This window comes from Trichechus manatus, unplaced genomic scaffold (genome assembly GCF_000243295.1).
Source record: "Trichechus manatus latirostris isolate Lorelei unplaced genomic scaffold, TriManLat1.0 scaffold00033, whole genome shotgun sequence".
Taxonomy (NCBI): domain Eukaryota; kingdom Metazoa; phylum Chordata; class Mammalia; order Sirenia; family Trichechidae; genus Trichechus; species Trichechus manatus.
Window position 1 is genome coordinate 6249144 of NW_004443969.1, and position 13483 is coordinate 6262626.

General features: G+C 44.4%; 1 protein-coding gene across 1 annotated transcript in view; it reads right to left on the reverse strand.

Moving 5' to 3' along the window:
- Positions 1 to 482: 482 nt before the first annotated feature.
- NCKAP5 (NCK associated protein 5) overlaps positions 483 to 13483 on the reverse strand; it is a 739553-nt gene continuing 726552 nt past the window's right edge. The window contains exons 14-17 of the mRNA XM_012555176.2: positions 7667 to 7972; positions 4658 to 4788; positions 1398 to 1530; positions 483 to 511 (exon numbers count right to left, since the gene is read on the reverse strand). Coding sequence (XP_012410630.1) covers positions 483 to 511; positions 1398 to 1530; positions 4658 to 4788; positions 7667 to 7972 — 599 coding nt within the window. The remainder of the gene's footprint in view (positions 512 to 1397; positions 1531 to 4657; positions 4789 to 7666; positions 7973 to 13483) is intronic.

Here is a 13483-nt window from a genome sequence, read left to right on the forward strand (position 1 = left end):
CAACAAATTAAGGAATAGCGTCTTAGAGCTGGAAACCAAACCAAAACCCATTGCCATCTGACTCATAGCGACCCTACAGGACAGAGTAGAACTGCCCCATAGGGTTTCCAAGGAGTGGCTGGTGGATTCGAACTGCCAGCCTTTTGGTTAGTGGCCGTAGCTCCTAACCACTGCATCACCAGGGCTCCCAGAGCTGAGAAGGGGCCCTGGAAATTGTTCTTCAGTGGGGCAGCTGAGGGTCAGCAAGGTGAGGTTATTCGTCTGTGGACCCATGGTGAGTTCAAGGAAAGAGGCTGGAGTAGGAGCCTGGCCTGGTCCTAGGGGACTTCACTGGGAAAGCCCCAAGGTGATGACACCCCTTCCCCTTCACCTGCCACAACCAGAAGGACACTGATGAACCACAGGGGGCCAACGAGGACAACAACCGAACTAACATGTCAAGGGTATTTGCCATTTTTCTTCTTGGTAAGATTCTCTATGACTCAACCATTCGTCCTGCTCCTCTGATAACCTGTGAGAAGCAAGGAACACAGTGATGGCTTCAGACTACTGGGCTACTCTTACACGCCAGTCTTAATCCCTTGCCCCCAGATGTTGCAAATACCAAGAATCTTTGAAAACTGGTAATATACAAGGTTACTACATTGCTTTTTTTTTTTCCCTACAGCAACATACCAGCCTTGTTTTAAAAAGAAAATCGTGGTTTCAGTATATAATTTAGAAATCTGTATGAGAAAAAGTCGATTACTATGAAAAGAATGATTCTCTATTGCATCATTAAAATATTTCTGACAATCCAGAGTGGATCAAAAGAAAAGCAGACTCCAGACCACCTTTTGTGTTAGGGGTTCTTCTATCCATAAGGAAATACCATTGGACTAGACATTTTTAAATGCCTCAGAATGATGGTTTTTCTACTGCCAATTCTGATTCAAAGAAAAACATAGTGAAGGAGCTTCAACCTCATGAACAGACCTGCTCATAATGGCACGGCTGACAGGTCCAGAGCCACACAGCAAGACGTTAACAAACAGCCTGGAAAATTTCGTTAATAGCTCACAGGATGATTTAACTTGCCAAAGCATGTGATTAAGAATAAAACTATCTTTATAGTCATCCCTTCATTACCAAGATAACCCAATTGGAGACTTTTGGAAATGCCAGATTTGGAAATAAAATTCTTACAGACTGCACTGCAATGTCATGAAAACTATACCAGAAAACAAACTGATGTGCATAGACGATCTTCTGTACATACCAGACAATTAGATCTCAGGAGAGAAGAGGAGCTAAGATATAAAAGCAAGGGGTGGGGGGCAGAGCACAATGACAGGCATCATCAGCGGCTGCCCAGAAAGAGAGGCGCCTGAACGCCCAGGGCGCTCGCCGGGCATTACCTTGGGTGGCGCTCTTCATTGCTTTCACTAACTTTCCCCTTCCAGCTCCAAAACCATCATCTCCATAGTCCAGGTCACTGTCACTACCACTGCCACCGCTGGCAGAGTACACACACATGCTGGGTGCCTTGTCCTAAATGAGTAATATGAGACTGTTAAGATTATTCATGCAAATTAAGATGGGGCAGAACACCCTGTGAGGATGTGAAACATTTCAAACTTGGCTGTCCTTGCGTGCACCAAATTGCCTTCACATTGCCCAGCCCCTCCCAGAAGAACAATTCTGGTTTTTCAATCTGTCTGTCTGACTCGGAGCTGGAGTTGCAGAAAGGAGCCCCGAGATAATGAAGCCATCGACCACACGCTGCCGTTGTGTCAGGCCCAGTAACGTCCCCACAGTTACCAGCTCTACATTTTACTTCCTTCTTTATAGGGTCTTATTTTTCTCGAGTGCCTATTATGAGCTGCTGTTCCAAGACTAATGGCCTGTCTATTTAACTGATCTCATCAGTGGCTTTCAAGTAGCAGAAACTCTAAAAAAATCAACCTTGGGAGCAAAAGAATAAATGTTTGCCTAATTTATAACTTTCTTCCCACCCCCAAAAGGACAGTAGCCTTTAGAAAAGTAAGCAAGTGCTGACCCCTATAATCCTCTAATTTACTGGTGGTCTATGGATCAAGGGACTCAGCTTCCCCTCTTGCTCACATGCACACATAGCCTGACCCTGGAGGATGACAACTGGTGTGGCAGTAATGGCAAGTTCATGAATGTCAGTGGCGGCTGATACGGTATCAACAGTGTTTCGTTCTGTGCACACAAGTAGATGACTAGATTTAGGACTGCAGTGCCTGTGTGTAGAATTGGGGGTGTCTGGGACCCTCTTTCATGTTTCCTGACAGTCCCATTAGAGAGACTATTACTCACCAGCCAGGCCAGTGGTTCAGGTACTTACACATAGGATGGATTCCTAGGGTTTGTCTGGAGGCAGTCATATTGTTGGGGATTACAAAAACACATCTTAGGATGTAAACTCCTTCGGTTGGGGTTATACTTTCAAGCAGTCACTTATTCCCTTTATTCCTTTACTTACTCATTCACCCATTGAACAGATATTGAGTACTCTGTCCTACAGGGTTGCTGTGAGTTGGAATTGACTCAATGGTGGCAGGCCTTTTTTTTTTTTTTTTTTTAATTCTGTGCTGAGCATTGTGCTGGGATTTGGGGATACAGTGGTCAATGCAACAGATACAGGTATTTAGGAATTATCTATCAGGGATAATGCCAGGAAGGACCCCAAGGTCTGCTGACTGTGGCTCCAGGTAACCCTATGTCTAGTGTACCAACAGGATTCCAGTAACACTTTCTGGGTGCACTGAGATGCAGTCTTTCATCTGTCCATTCAACAAACACTCACTGAACCAGGTGCTGTGCTGGATCCCGGAAACATACAGCTAACTCTTGCTGCAAACATTCCCTACCCTGCAGTCAATGAAGCAGGGTGCTAAGTTCCATGCCACCAGTGGCGACTCTCACAAGTTGGGGCAGGCTTTCCAAGTGGGTGAAGCTGGTGCAGGATGACAAAGGAGTCCCCAGAGGGATGTGTACGTGGGTGTCTGTGTATATTGTGTGAGGAGTGCCCACCATCACACAGAGAGGGGACAGGGCTCCACCCTGGCCAGCACTGAAATGCCCTGTTTTTCCCCCTAACTTTCTAGGAATGGCTTTCCTCCTCTTTGCTACTGTCACCACCTATTATTTCTAAAGTGCTTTTCCCATCCAGCTCAGGGTGTCTGTTAGGGTCTTCTCAATTTTCCAGTCCCCAAAGCATGCAAAGAATCCTTTGGAGAAGGACTTTGGTTCTCAAAGTGTGTTCTGTTGACCAAGCAACATCAGCATCAGCTAGGAGCTTGTTAGAACTATTTGGACGTCACTCCAGATGTACTGAATCAAAATATGAGGAAGGGGCGGCAAGAAGGGTTTTACGAAGTCCTTCAGGTCAATTCTGATGCCCGTTCAAGTTTGGGAACCACTGCTTTGGAGGAGTCCTAAAACTTCTGCATCTAGCTTAAGGCATGGTAGAGTACAATGATCCTCCCTGGCCTCTCAGACCCACGTTCTGGAGAAGCAGCCATCCTGAGTGCTGGACATGGAGTCTAGAGGGCTGAGTCCTAGGTTCGGCCCCCTGGTAACTTTTCCTTGGACCCTGGGCACAGGATAGCTTCTCTCTGGGAGTTGGTGTCCTCCTCTGTAAGATGAGGCTGTGGGCCCAGAGAACCTCTAATCCTACTAGTCCAGGGTCTCATTTCCATACTGAGGTGCTAAAGGCTGAAAGAAGGACAGCTCAGCCACACCATGTGTGTGGGGGTCCTCAGAAGTGGGCTAGCCTGGGTATTTCCTCATCAAAATTGGACAGAAACTCTAGTACAAATAGGGATGGGGGCTCCTCAAGCCAGGATGGAATTACTAAAGGTAGCAGAAGTGGGACGGGTAAGTGAGAGATGGGCAGCTCTGGTGATTGAGCCACCGGTCCTTCCTCCCACCTTCCTCACTGCAAGCATCACCAAGACCATGCAGGGGGTCAGCCCCAGGACGAGCTGAGAAACAATGAACAGGCTGAACATGGTCCAAGTAATGAACTGCAAGGGGTAAATGAAAGGGAGTTTAGAGGGAACCCCACGTAACCACTGGGAGTGGGGTGAGGTGGGGTGAGTGAAGAGTCACTGGGCCACGAGCTCCTCCCGCGGTCCAGTCAGATGCCAGAAGGCCTGTGTGTGGGTGGAGGAAGATCCCATAGCAAAAATAATGGGGATTCAAGAAACCAGGTCTCACTGAGCCTAGCAAGGTACTTGACCACTCCAGGCCTCAGTTTATTCATCCCTAAAAGGTGTATAATTATACCTGCTTTACCAGTCTCATAGGGGCAAGGTAAAGGTTAAGCTAAATGATGAGATAATTCTAAAATCATTCTAAATAGTGTCCTGTGGCTTGGGAGAGTGAATGCTGTTCCACAATGTCTAATCAGGGGAAAGTGTCTACACCTCAATAACCTGACGTGGATCAGTGGTAAGCACTCTGAATTCCTCAGAGTAAAGGGGTCCCAAGAACTCACAGTGTTACTTAGTAATTCTTTGCTTTTACTCAATAAACCAACAGCAAATTTGATTGAAAATTACATCTCTCACAAAAGTGTTTAAGTAGTTCACTTTTCACAACCAGGACCAACAGGTGTATGGCATCCTCCCCTCAGTTTGTCCCTTACCTGGGTCTCGGCAGCAGTGTCTTCGCCCCCCCAGTCTGGCTCACTTGCCATTGTGGTTTCAGCATATTCAAATGATGGGCAAGTCTGAGGCCTTGACTCTGCTTCATTCTGCTTTTGGGAAGTGAGTTTTCCTACATGAGAAAAAGTATATGAAGTCACAGACCAGCTTTCAACAGCACTTTACAACTTTAAGGAGGGAGGTGGGGAAGACATTCAGAAATAATAAAAAGGTCCAAATATGGTGAAAGCTGGGTTTCCCTGGGCGTTCTGTCACTGGTGAGTCTGGGCTGCCTGAAGCAGCTGTATAATTACGTGTATCTCTAGAGGGTGACCACCCTGGTGACTCTCAGGCAAAGTGTTCTCCGACTAGTTTTCGACAAGACGTTAATAGACTTCTAATGTTGGGTTCAGCGGGCAAACCATTTGGGAAATACTCAGGTTATTTCTCAAATAATGTTATTTATCAAATAACAAACGGGTTTCTTTTTTTGGAGGACTTCTCAGAGCCTTCAATGTGCCAAGGGGCACTCTCATAGTTTCCCAGAGGAGGATTAGAATTTGCAGTTTTTCCCAAACAGACTTCAGCAGGGAACGCTTATTTTCCTACAATACCTATTAATGTTGCTTTGAATAGTGTGGTTTGATGAAACTTTGCCCTGAGGTCTTTAAAGATCTTATAACACCAAACCAAACTCATTGCTGTTGAGTCGATTCCAACTCACAGCAACCCTATAGAATAGAGTAGAATTGCCCTACAGGGTTTCCAAGGAGTGGCTGATAGATTCCAACTGCCGACCTTTTGGTTGGCAGCTGATCTCTTAACCACTGAGCCACTAGGGCTCCACAGGGGGCAGTGCTTTTCAAGCTGGAATGTGAATATGCACCAGTTGAGCTTTTTTTTTTTTGTTGGATCCCTGGGTGGTGCAAACAATTAATGTGCTCGGCTGCTAATCCAAAGGTTGGATGTTCAAGTCCCCCCAGAGGCGCTTTGGAAGAAAGTCCTAGTGATTTACTTCCCCCAAACCAGCCAATAAAAACCCTATAGAGCACAGTTCTACTCTGACATCTACGGGATCACCATGAGTTGGAATCGACCATGACAACTAGTGGAGCTTTTGTTAAAATGAGGATTCTGATTCAGGTAGCATGTGTTGGGGTCTGAGATTCTGCATTTCTGACAAGCTCCCAGGTGATGCTGCTGATGCTGGCCCATGGACCACACTTTCAGTAGCAAGGATATAATAAGGCCTTCTCAATTACCAGAGCATGATTAAAGAAAGTTTCTCCATTACTCATAATACTAGATTAACCTGCAGAGTGCATTCTTTCGTCATGCCAGAAAGGAGAACTGCCGTTGTTATCCTCCAGCCTCAGTGATCGTCAACAGGACATGCTTTGAGCAGAAACTAAGTAACCATGTTTTCATTAGCACTCGGGTTTGTACAATTGCTTCCGTCTTTTATACGGGGTAAAAGAAAAAACCATTAAAAAGCATATGCTAAGCAGGAAGTGACTGCTCTAAAGAGGATCCAACCTCACTATCCTTTTGTCCCAGTCTATTCTCCAGCCCCTAATTTTTAAAAAGGAATCACTAATGGCCACAGAGAAAAAAGAAGTCTTGAAAAGGTGGTGATCCCTGCCTCTGGACCACAGTGACAGTACCACCCAGTGGACAGGAAGCTTCAGGGTGGGTGGCACATTTAAAAATGCCCTGCAGTCTGTTGACATCACTCGCTACTGTATACTACTTTTTTTACAACTATTCATGACAATTAAGACGCAAACTTCACAAAACAGGTGCAGAGAATATTAGCAGCAAGAGCTGAACAATCTCCTTCCTATCCCCTTCTTATGAAGCAATTCAAGGCTCGTGGTTTCTATTTGTTATAATGACAGTGTTTAATCATGGAGTCTACTCGGCAGCCTGCCGCTGAATTGAGGTCACACACGTGACTATTCAGGCATGCAGCACATAATCTATAACTAAGATTTTGCCCCTGAGTCTTTGGCGGCTGTGCCATTAATTAACAATGCATTTATTTCAAAAATAATATGCATCACAGCCTTTTAAAATGTAGCCTTGGCTTGGAATGAGCAGAAGTTTGCGATCAAACATTCGTGGCAGCTGGCATTACTGAATGAAGGAAGAACTCAACCATGGGAATAGTCCGATCCCATTTATACAAAGACGTTTAATTAAAAGTCTTCTTTTCTAATTTCTCAGAAGCCTGTAATACAGTCTCTACTTGCAGCTCCTTTCTAATCATCAAATCATAAATGAAAGCCTGCAGTTTAGAGTTCCATTTCACATGCTTAAGCATGTTGTCAATGCAACAGAAGCCATATAAGTTAAAAATTATTTAGTGTCATCCTGAGCTGCGATAAATATTTTTAAACTTCAGGGAACAAGGAAAAAACTTTGGCCCTTACCCTGTCCCCATCTTTAATCATGAAAGCTTGCTTCAATTGACTGTAACAAAGTATGGTCTTTTTCACTGGGAAGGCCTGCTCCACGCTATTGCAGTTAATGCACAATCTACTGCTGATATATCAAACTAAGTCTTTTATAGTTCAATATAAATATATTTGAACAGGATGGGAATGTCACAAGACATGTTTCTGGCTACAGTGCAAACAATATTTTAGCTAAATTTATGTCTTGGGCCTAAATTGGTCTATATTCAGAGTGAAGTTTTAAAAGACAAAACCCCATGAATGTGTTTGTGTGGTCTTTTTATTAATCAATTTATGTATCCGTATACTGGTGTTTACACGTTTGTCTTCTTTCTATATGCGTCCGTGCCTAACGTAATCCTGCAGGTGATGTTTAATACGTGCTGTTTGCTTTTCGGTTGAGGACACGCAGGGATTTTCACTCATCAGCAGTTCTATCCTGCAGAGGCCCTGACTCGCTCACCTCCTAGTGAGCTGCCTGTTTTCCACCTTTGTCAGCAAGTGCATGATTGGGGGTGAAAAGCAATCTAATTTGAAAGGTAATTGGCGTTTCACCTGAGGAGGCTGGTTTGGGGAGGCGACTTTGAAGAGGTCGCACCCCTCTGGCAGTCATAATGGGGTCGGATGTGGAATGAACAATGGTGATATCCACAGAGCCCTGGATGTCTGCGGAGGAAGGCACTTCTCGGTCAAGGGTTTGGGCTCTGATGGAAGAAGGTGCAGAAAGGGCTGGCTGGTGAGACAGGACGGGCTCAGTGTCCTCTGGTTTGCATGTGTACCGGCCTGTGGAGCGATTTCCCGAGTCTGGCAGTGGGAAGGTTCCGATGCCACTGTCCAGGGTTCTCATCTGGCAGCTTGATTCTGAGATAGAATAACAAACAGAGTGAGGATTAGAGAACGTCGACACACAAGGATCATGGGTATCTGGGTATGATCTCACGGCAAAAGACATCTCGAAGGAAGAATATAAGACAGAGAAAAATGATAAATATTTGGAAACTGTATTAATGTATCGTAAATGTCTAGTGAAGTCTATGAAACCGACATTTAATTGAACACGGAAATCCTGCCTATGAAGTAAGAAGGCCAGCCCATTACAGGCAGCAACGGTCACAGGTACAGACACCCTGGATGTTCTCTAGTGTCAGAGCAGAAAAGGAACATTCATTAGAGACCAAAAATCATTTTTGACCACCCTTATTTCAACCTGGATTCTTGGTGGCATAGTGGTTAAGTGCTCGCTGCTAACTAAAAGTTCAGCAGTTTGAACCCACCAGCTGCTCCTCAGAAGAAAGATGTGGCAGTCTGCTTCTGTAAAGATTACAACCTTGGAAACCGTATGGGGCAGTTCTATTCTGTCCTGTAGGGTTACTATGAGTCAGAATTGACTCAACGGCAATGGATTTGGTTTGATTTTTTATTTCAGTCTATGAACCATATGACTTCAGCCAATTAGGTGAAATGTATTAACTGAAATAAGATGAGTAATGAATACAAGAACAAATTGAAGCAACATCCTAACAAAGGTAATTGTATATCTCTTGCAGTAATTATTACCCATTGAGCAGTTAGCTAAATCTCTGGCCTCTCAATTTACCTGTCAGGACAAGAAATTCGCATGCTCTAAGGGTCATCCCAGAGCGTACCTTACCCATTGCAACATCACTTATCTTGAGTGCTTCATTTGACCCAATTGCCATTTGAGGACTTCATGAGAAAAGTACAGAGCCACTTTCTGTCTTTCACACTCACTTTATGCAATGACAAAACTCACTAATACCCTTTGGATTTCTTGTCACTCACTGGGACCCCGCTATTTCCTAAACAAAATACACTGATTTTACCACGTGTGAGGCATATTCTGCTAATTATATTTCATCTTCAAAATGAATTTTATATACAGAGAAAAATACAACAGCAGAAGAAATTATTAGATATTTAACTTCTAAGATGGTGATTTGATTTACCCAAGCCAATGAGACAGCTTCCAAGATCTTGCTGCCTCCCGTTCAGATGATAATCTTGGGATGAATCAGCCTTAGTAAAATTTATATCTACATTTTATTAAGTCTAGGACTACATAACAGGCACGACTCAGCGCTATGTTAGGCATGGTGGGGAATACAATAGAATGTGACACAATCCTTATGTCCACGTAATCTTTGGCTCCACAGCTAACATTTCTTTGGTGCTTTATGGAATGGTGGCTGGGAGTGTGGTCTCTACCAATAAGTAACTGTATGACCCTGCAAAAGATCCTTAACCTCTTGGGGTCTCAGGTACCTTATAGGGTTGCTCTGAGGATTAAAATACATTCACCATCGAAGGCCTAGAACTTCACATGATGCCTACCACACAGTGAGATAGCTGAAAGAATGAATGGTGACATATACAAAGTGTTATTAGATATTAGTAGATATCTCACAGATTAATAGTTTATAATTAAATATGTTTCATACACAATCTCATTTGGTCCTGAGAAATTAGTATCCAAACCTCAGAATCTGCCCATTCCTCCACCTGAAAACCAGTTTGCTGTAGAGTAGAATTCTAGGAATTTTCTAACACTATGATAAAAACAAGGGAGTGGGAGGGGACACAGTCAGATTTTCTAGGTTCTTGTAGGTTTGGTGATTGGTTTTTCAAGAAGTAGGAAGATGAAGTCCCTATTGAAAGAGAAGATTCAGTCTCTAAAGGATATTTAGTAGGTAGAAGCAGGTCCCCCTTCTCCAGCATGGTGCCCATTTAACATCTCATATACTGTCAGATCTCAGGGACAGACCACGGTCTGAGTGATGCTTTCCTTTTCCAGGATCACAAGGGGCTAAGTTTTAGCCTCCATTCATCTCAGAACTTCCACCTTGTCAGCTTCACTCTCAACCAGCCTGAGGTGCCATGGATTGCTTTTGTACTAGCCATGGTCTTGTAACTTCCACCCAAGTGACTGGGTGGGACTATGCAGATATAGTAACTGTGGTCCACCAACTGGATTGATGAGTTTTGTCATCCTGCTGGGCTTGAAATGAGCCACCCCAGAGGCGGGAATGAGAAGAGCCCACCACCACCAAGGAAGGAGAGACCGGCAGGAGAGACCCAAGAAGATGGCACAGTGGGCTTCCTGGCCCACGGAGCAAGAAAACTGAATGCCTTCGGGCAGAGACTGAGGGCCATGCAAAGGTATGTCTGCGAGCACGGCCTGAAAGAGGCTGTCCTGATGGGAGAGCTGTATCCTGAGTGTTCCTGAGCCTGAATTGAAACCTGTTACTTCTCTAAAAAACCCCATAATTGTGAGTATTGTCTGTGAGTTGTGTGTGGCCATTGCAATGAATTATCGAACCCAGCAGAGAAGTAGAGTGCTGTGGGAGGGATGGTTGGTGTCAGAATTGGTAAAGATGGTGGAGAGAGGAGGCTTGTCTGACCTCTGCCTCATAAGAATCGGCCCTGGGCTATTGATCTTGATTCTTCTTCCCCCTTGTGAAGTTAGAGGAGGTCAGACACTGCCTCCATGCCGTTTTTACACAGCCTCACAGATTATTTATGATCTTCTCTATTCATTTTTGAGAAATGGTGGCCTTTTGAGAAATGATTGTTTGCATGGAGAGGCTCTGCCAGAAGTGTGTAAAAAGAAAATTGCCCTTCAGATTCAGAGTTCTTTCTTCATTTTAGCCTAGATATACAACAATCTTTGGATGTAGCATGCCCATGTGCTGTACTTGGGCAATTCTTAACTGTTTGAAATATTTCAATCCCACACAGGAGTAAGCGCGTATTCATCAGAACCCGCCCAGTCTTTGGGGATGGGAATCAATGATCATGGGATGCAACAGCTGAAATGTGTTATAGACTCTACTGTGCCCAGAACTGCCAGCCATAAAAAATTACTCCCAGCATCCTCAGTTCTACCTACTCCTGGAGCAAAGACTTCTCAGCATGGGGCTTTCTTCCCTTTTAGTGAAGATGGTTCGTCAAAACTGTGACTGCTTATTGTAGCTACCAAAGGTCCCTGAGTGGCACAAATAGTTCGTCCTCTGTTACTAACTGAAAAGTTGGAAGTTTGAACCCACCCAGTGGCACTGTGGAACAAAGGCCTGGTGATCTGCTTCCATTAACGATCATAGCCTAGAAAACCCTATGAAGCAGTTCTACTCTGTAACACATGGGGTTGCCATGAGTCAGAATAGACTCAATGGCAACAACTTTATTATAGCTACTGGAGTTCCTGGGTGGTACGTATGATTAGTGTGCTTGGCTACTAATCAAAAGGTTGGAGATTTGAGTCCACCCAGAGGTACCTTAGAAGAAAGACAAGGCAATCTACTTCAGAAAAATCAATCATGGAAAACCCTACAGAGCACAGTTCTACTCTGACACACATGGGGTCACGAGTCGGAATCAACTTTGACGGCAAATGGTTTTGGTTTATTATGGCTACCAGGAGTTTGCTGTTTCCTTTGTGTCATCACCTTTAATCTTCACAACCCTATGAGGTAGAACCATTATTGCTATTTTACAAATGCGGGATCGCATCATGTTCAAAGGGGCTAATTAATTTGCCCAAGTCATATGCTATAAATAAAGAGCCTGGATTTGAATCCAGGCTTGTTCAACTACATAGACCATGCTCTTAGTCACCAGGTTATACTGATCCTCCCCAAAAAGCACAGTGAAATTTCAGAAATGGGATCTGTGTAGGTAAGAGTTAGCCACTGAGGCAACCACATGAGAAGGCTGATAGCATGCTCCCCTGCTCCTAAGCAGTGCTCCAGTTCCCCCTCTGGGATTGGTGCTGAGCCTTGAATTCTAGCTTGGTTCCTGCTCCTCCACATTCTGTAGTTGGAGGCTACGGTCCAAATCCCTGGCAGTTCTGTGCAGTTGCTGAGAACCACAGCTGCATAGTACCTCTTCCCTTCGTCCTGGATTGGCTCCTTAGACTTCCATTCCGGTGCTGTTTGAGAGTTTACGTTGCCTCCCTGGGCTTGGTGATGGACACTGCTTCCAAGGGCAATGTTTTTCCTGGCTTTCTCTAAAACTTCTCTTGCCTCCACATATTTTATGGCTTAAGCCTCAGAGAGTACTGAATCCAGTCCCTTCAAATGGAGATTCAAAAAGCAAAGTGAGCTTATTAGCTGCTGTTCAGTGATCATCAGGATACAGTCCCCAGACACCAAAGCCTGTGTATGTTGGCATAGTCCAAGGCCATGTGGCAGTCGCAAGAAATAGGGAAGAGGGGAGGTCTGGGGCAGGAAAAGTGGTGATGCAACTGGAGAATATCTGGTGCTCTTCTGAGGACACCAACATTTCTTGGGTTCTATCCCCTTAAATTATTTTCTTTTCCCTTCAACACACAATATTGTTATATTGGAATCTATAAAATAGGACTTTTGGTACTCGTGACATCTCTGGCTGAGATTGGTGTGCACTGACATTAAGCTCAGAAACCACTTGCTATTAAGGTCATTTTTTATTTCTAAAAAATTACAGATGCCAAATCTGTAGTGAATGTGAAGGACGCGTTTGTAAGTACCTATGTAATGAGGTGTGGACAGTTGGGGGCTCAAATGCCGAGTTTCACCCTCAAGCAAATTTCTTGAGAACGTATAACGCTTTTGAAGTGGGAGTTTATATTGAAAATGCTGACACTACCTTTGTGTAGTTTCTTTAAGGCACTATTAGTTTCGTGCAGTTCAGAAAAACGTTTTAACCTGAAAAAATGCTGGATATACTGTTCTTCTGAAGCCAGTTTTTCCCCCTCCTTGGGAATTATAAGGACTCATGAAATAATTAAATGGACATGGTAGGAACAAAGTTCAAAGGGGCATGTCTGTCTTGCATCTTGAATGAGTTGACTTGGACTTGATTTTGACAAGTCTAAGTTCACATTTGTGGCTGTTAGTTCATCTGCCAACAGGGCCTTGCTAATGAGTTCAGGGGCTGGGTCTCTGTAGGGGCTAGCTGGATCCATTCTTCCAAGGTCACCAATTACATCTCTGACCCTGGCCGGCCCTCTCACCTGCTTCCCATTGTCCCATTTGCTTTCTCTCTCTCTCTCAAGATTAAGTTCTCTCACTTATCACCACCAGCAAGGCCCAGACATTTTGTGGGATGACTTACAGCAGGGCTTCCCACTTATTTTAAAGTCATGGCACACAGAGAAAACATATGGCTCACTGTGGCAAACACTGACCACCTGAGAGCTGGGCGAGCTCCATCTCAGCACATCTGGAACCCATTCGGGACATGTCAGCAGCAGAATGGTGGGGAACCTCCTACTTACGACGGCCTCAATGGTGATCTTCTCTTACTGAGACCTTAAATACATTGCTTTGCATATCTTTGGCATTCAAGGAGATAGATGCCTTTTCAGTCTCTTAA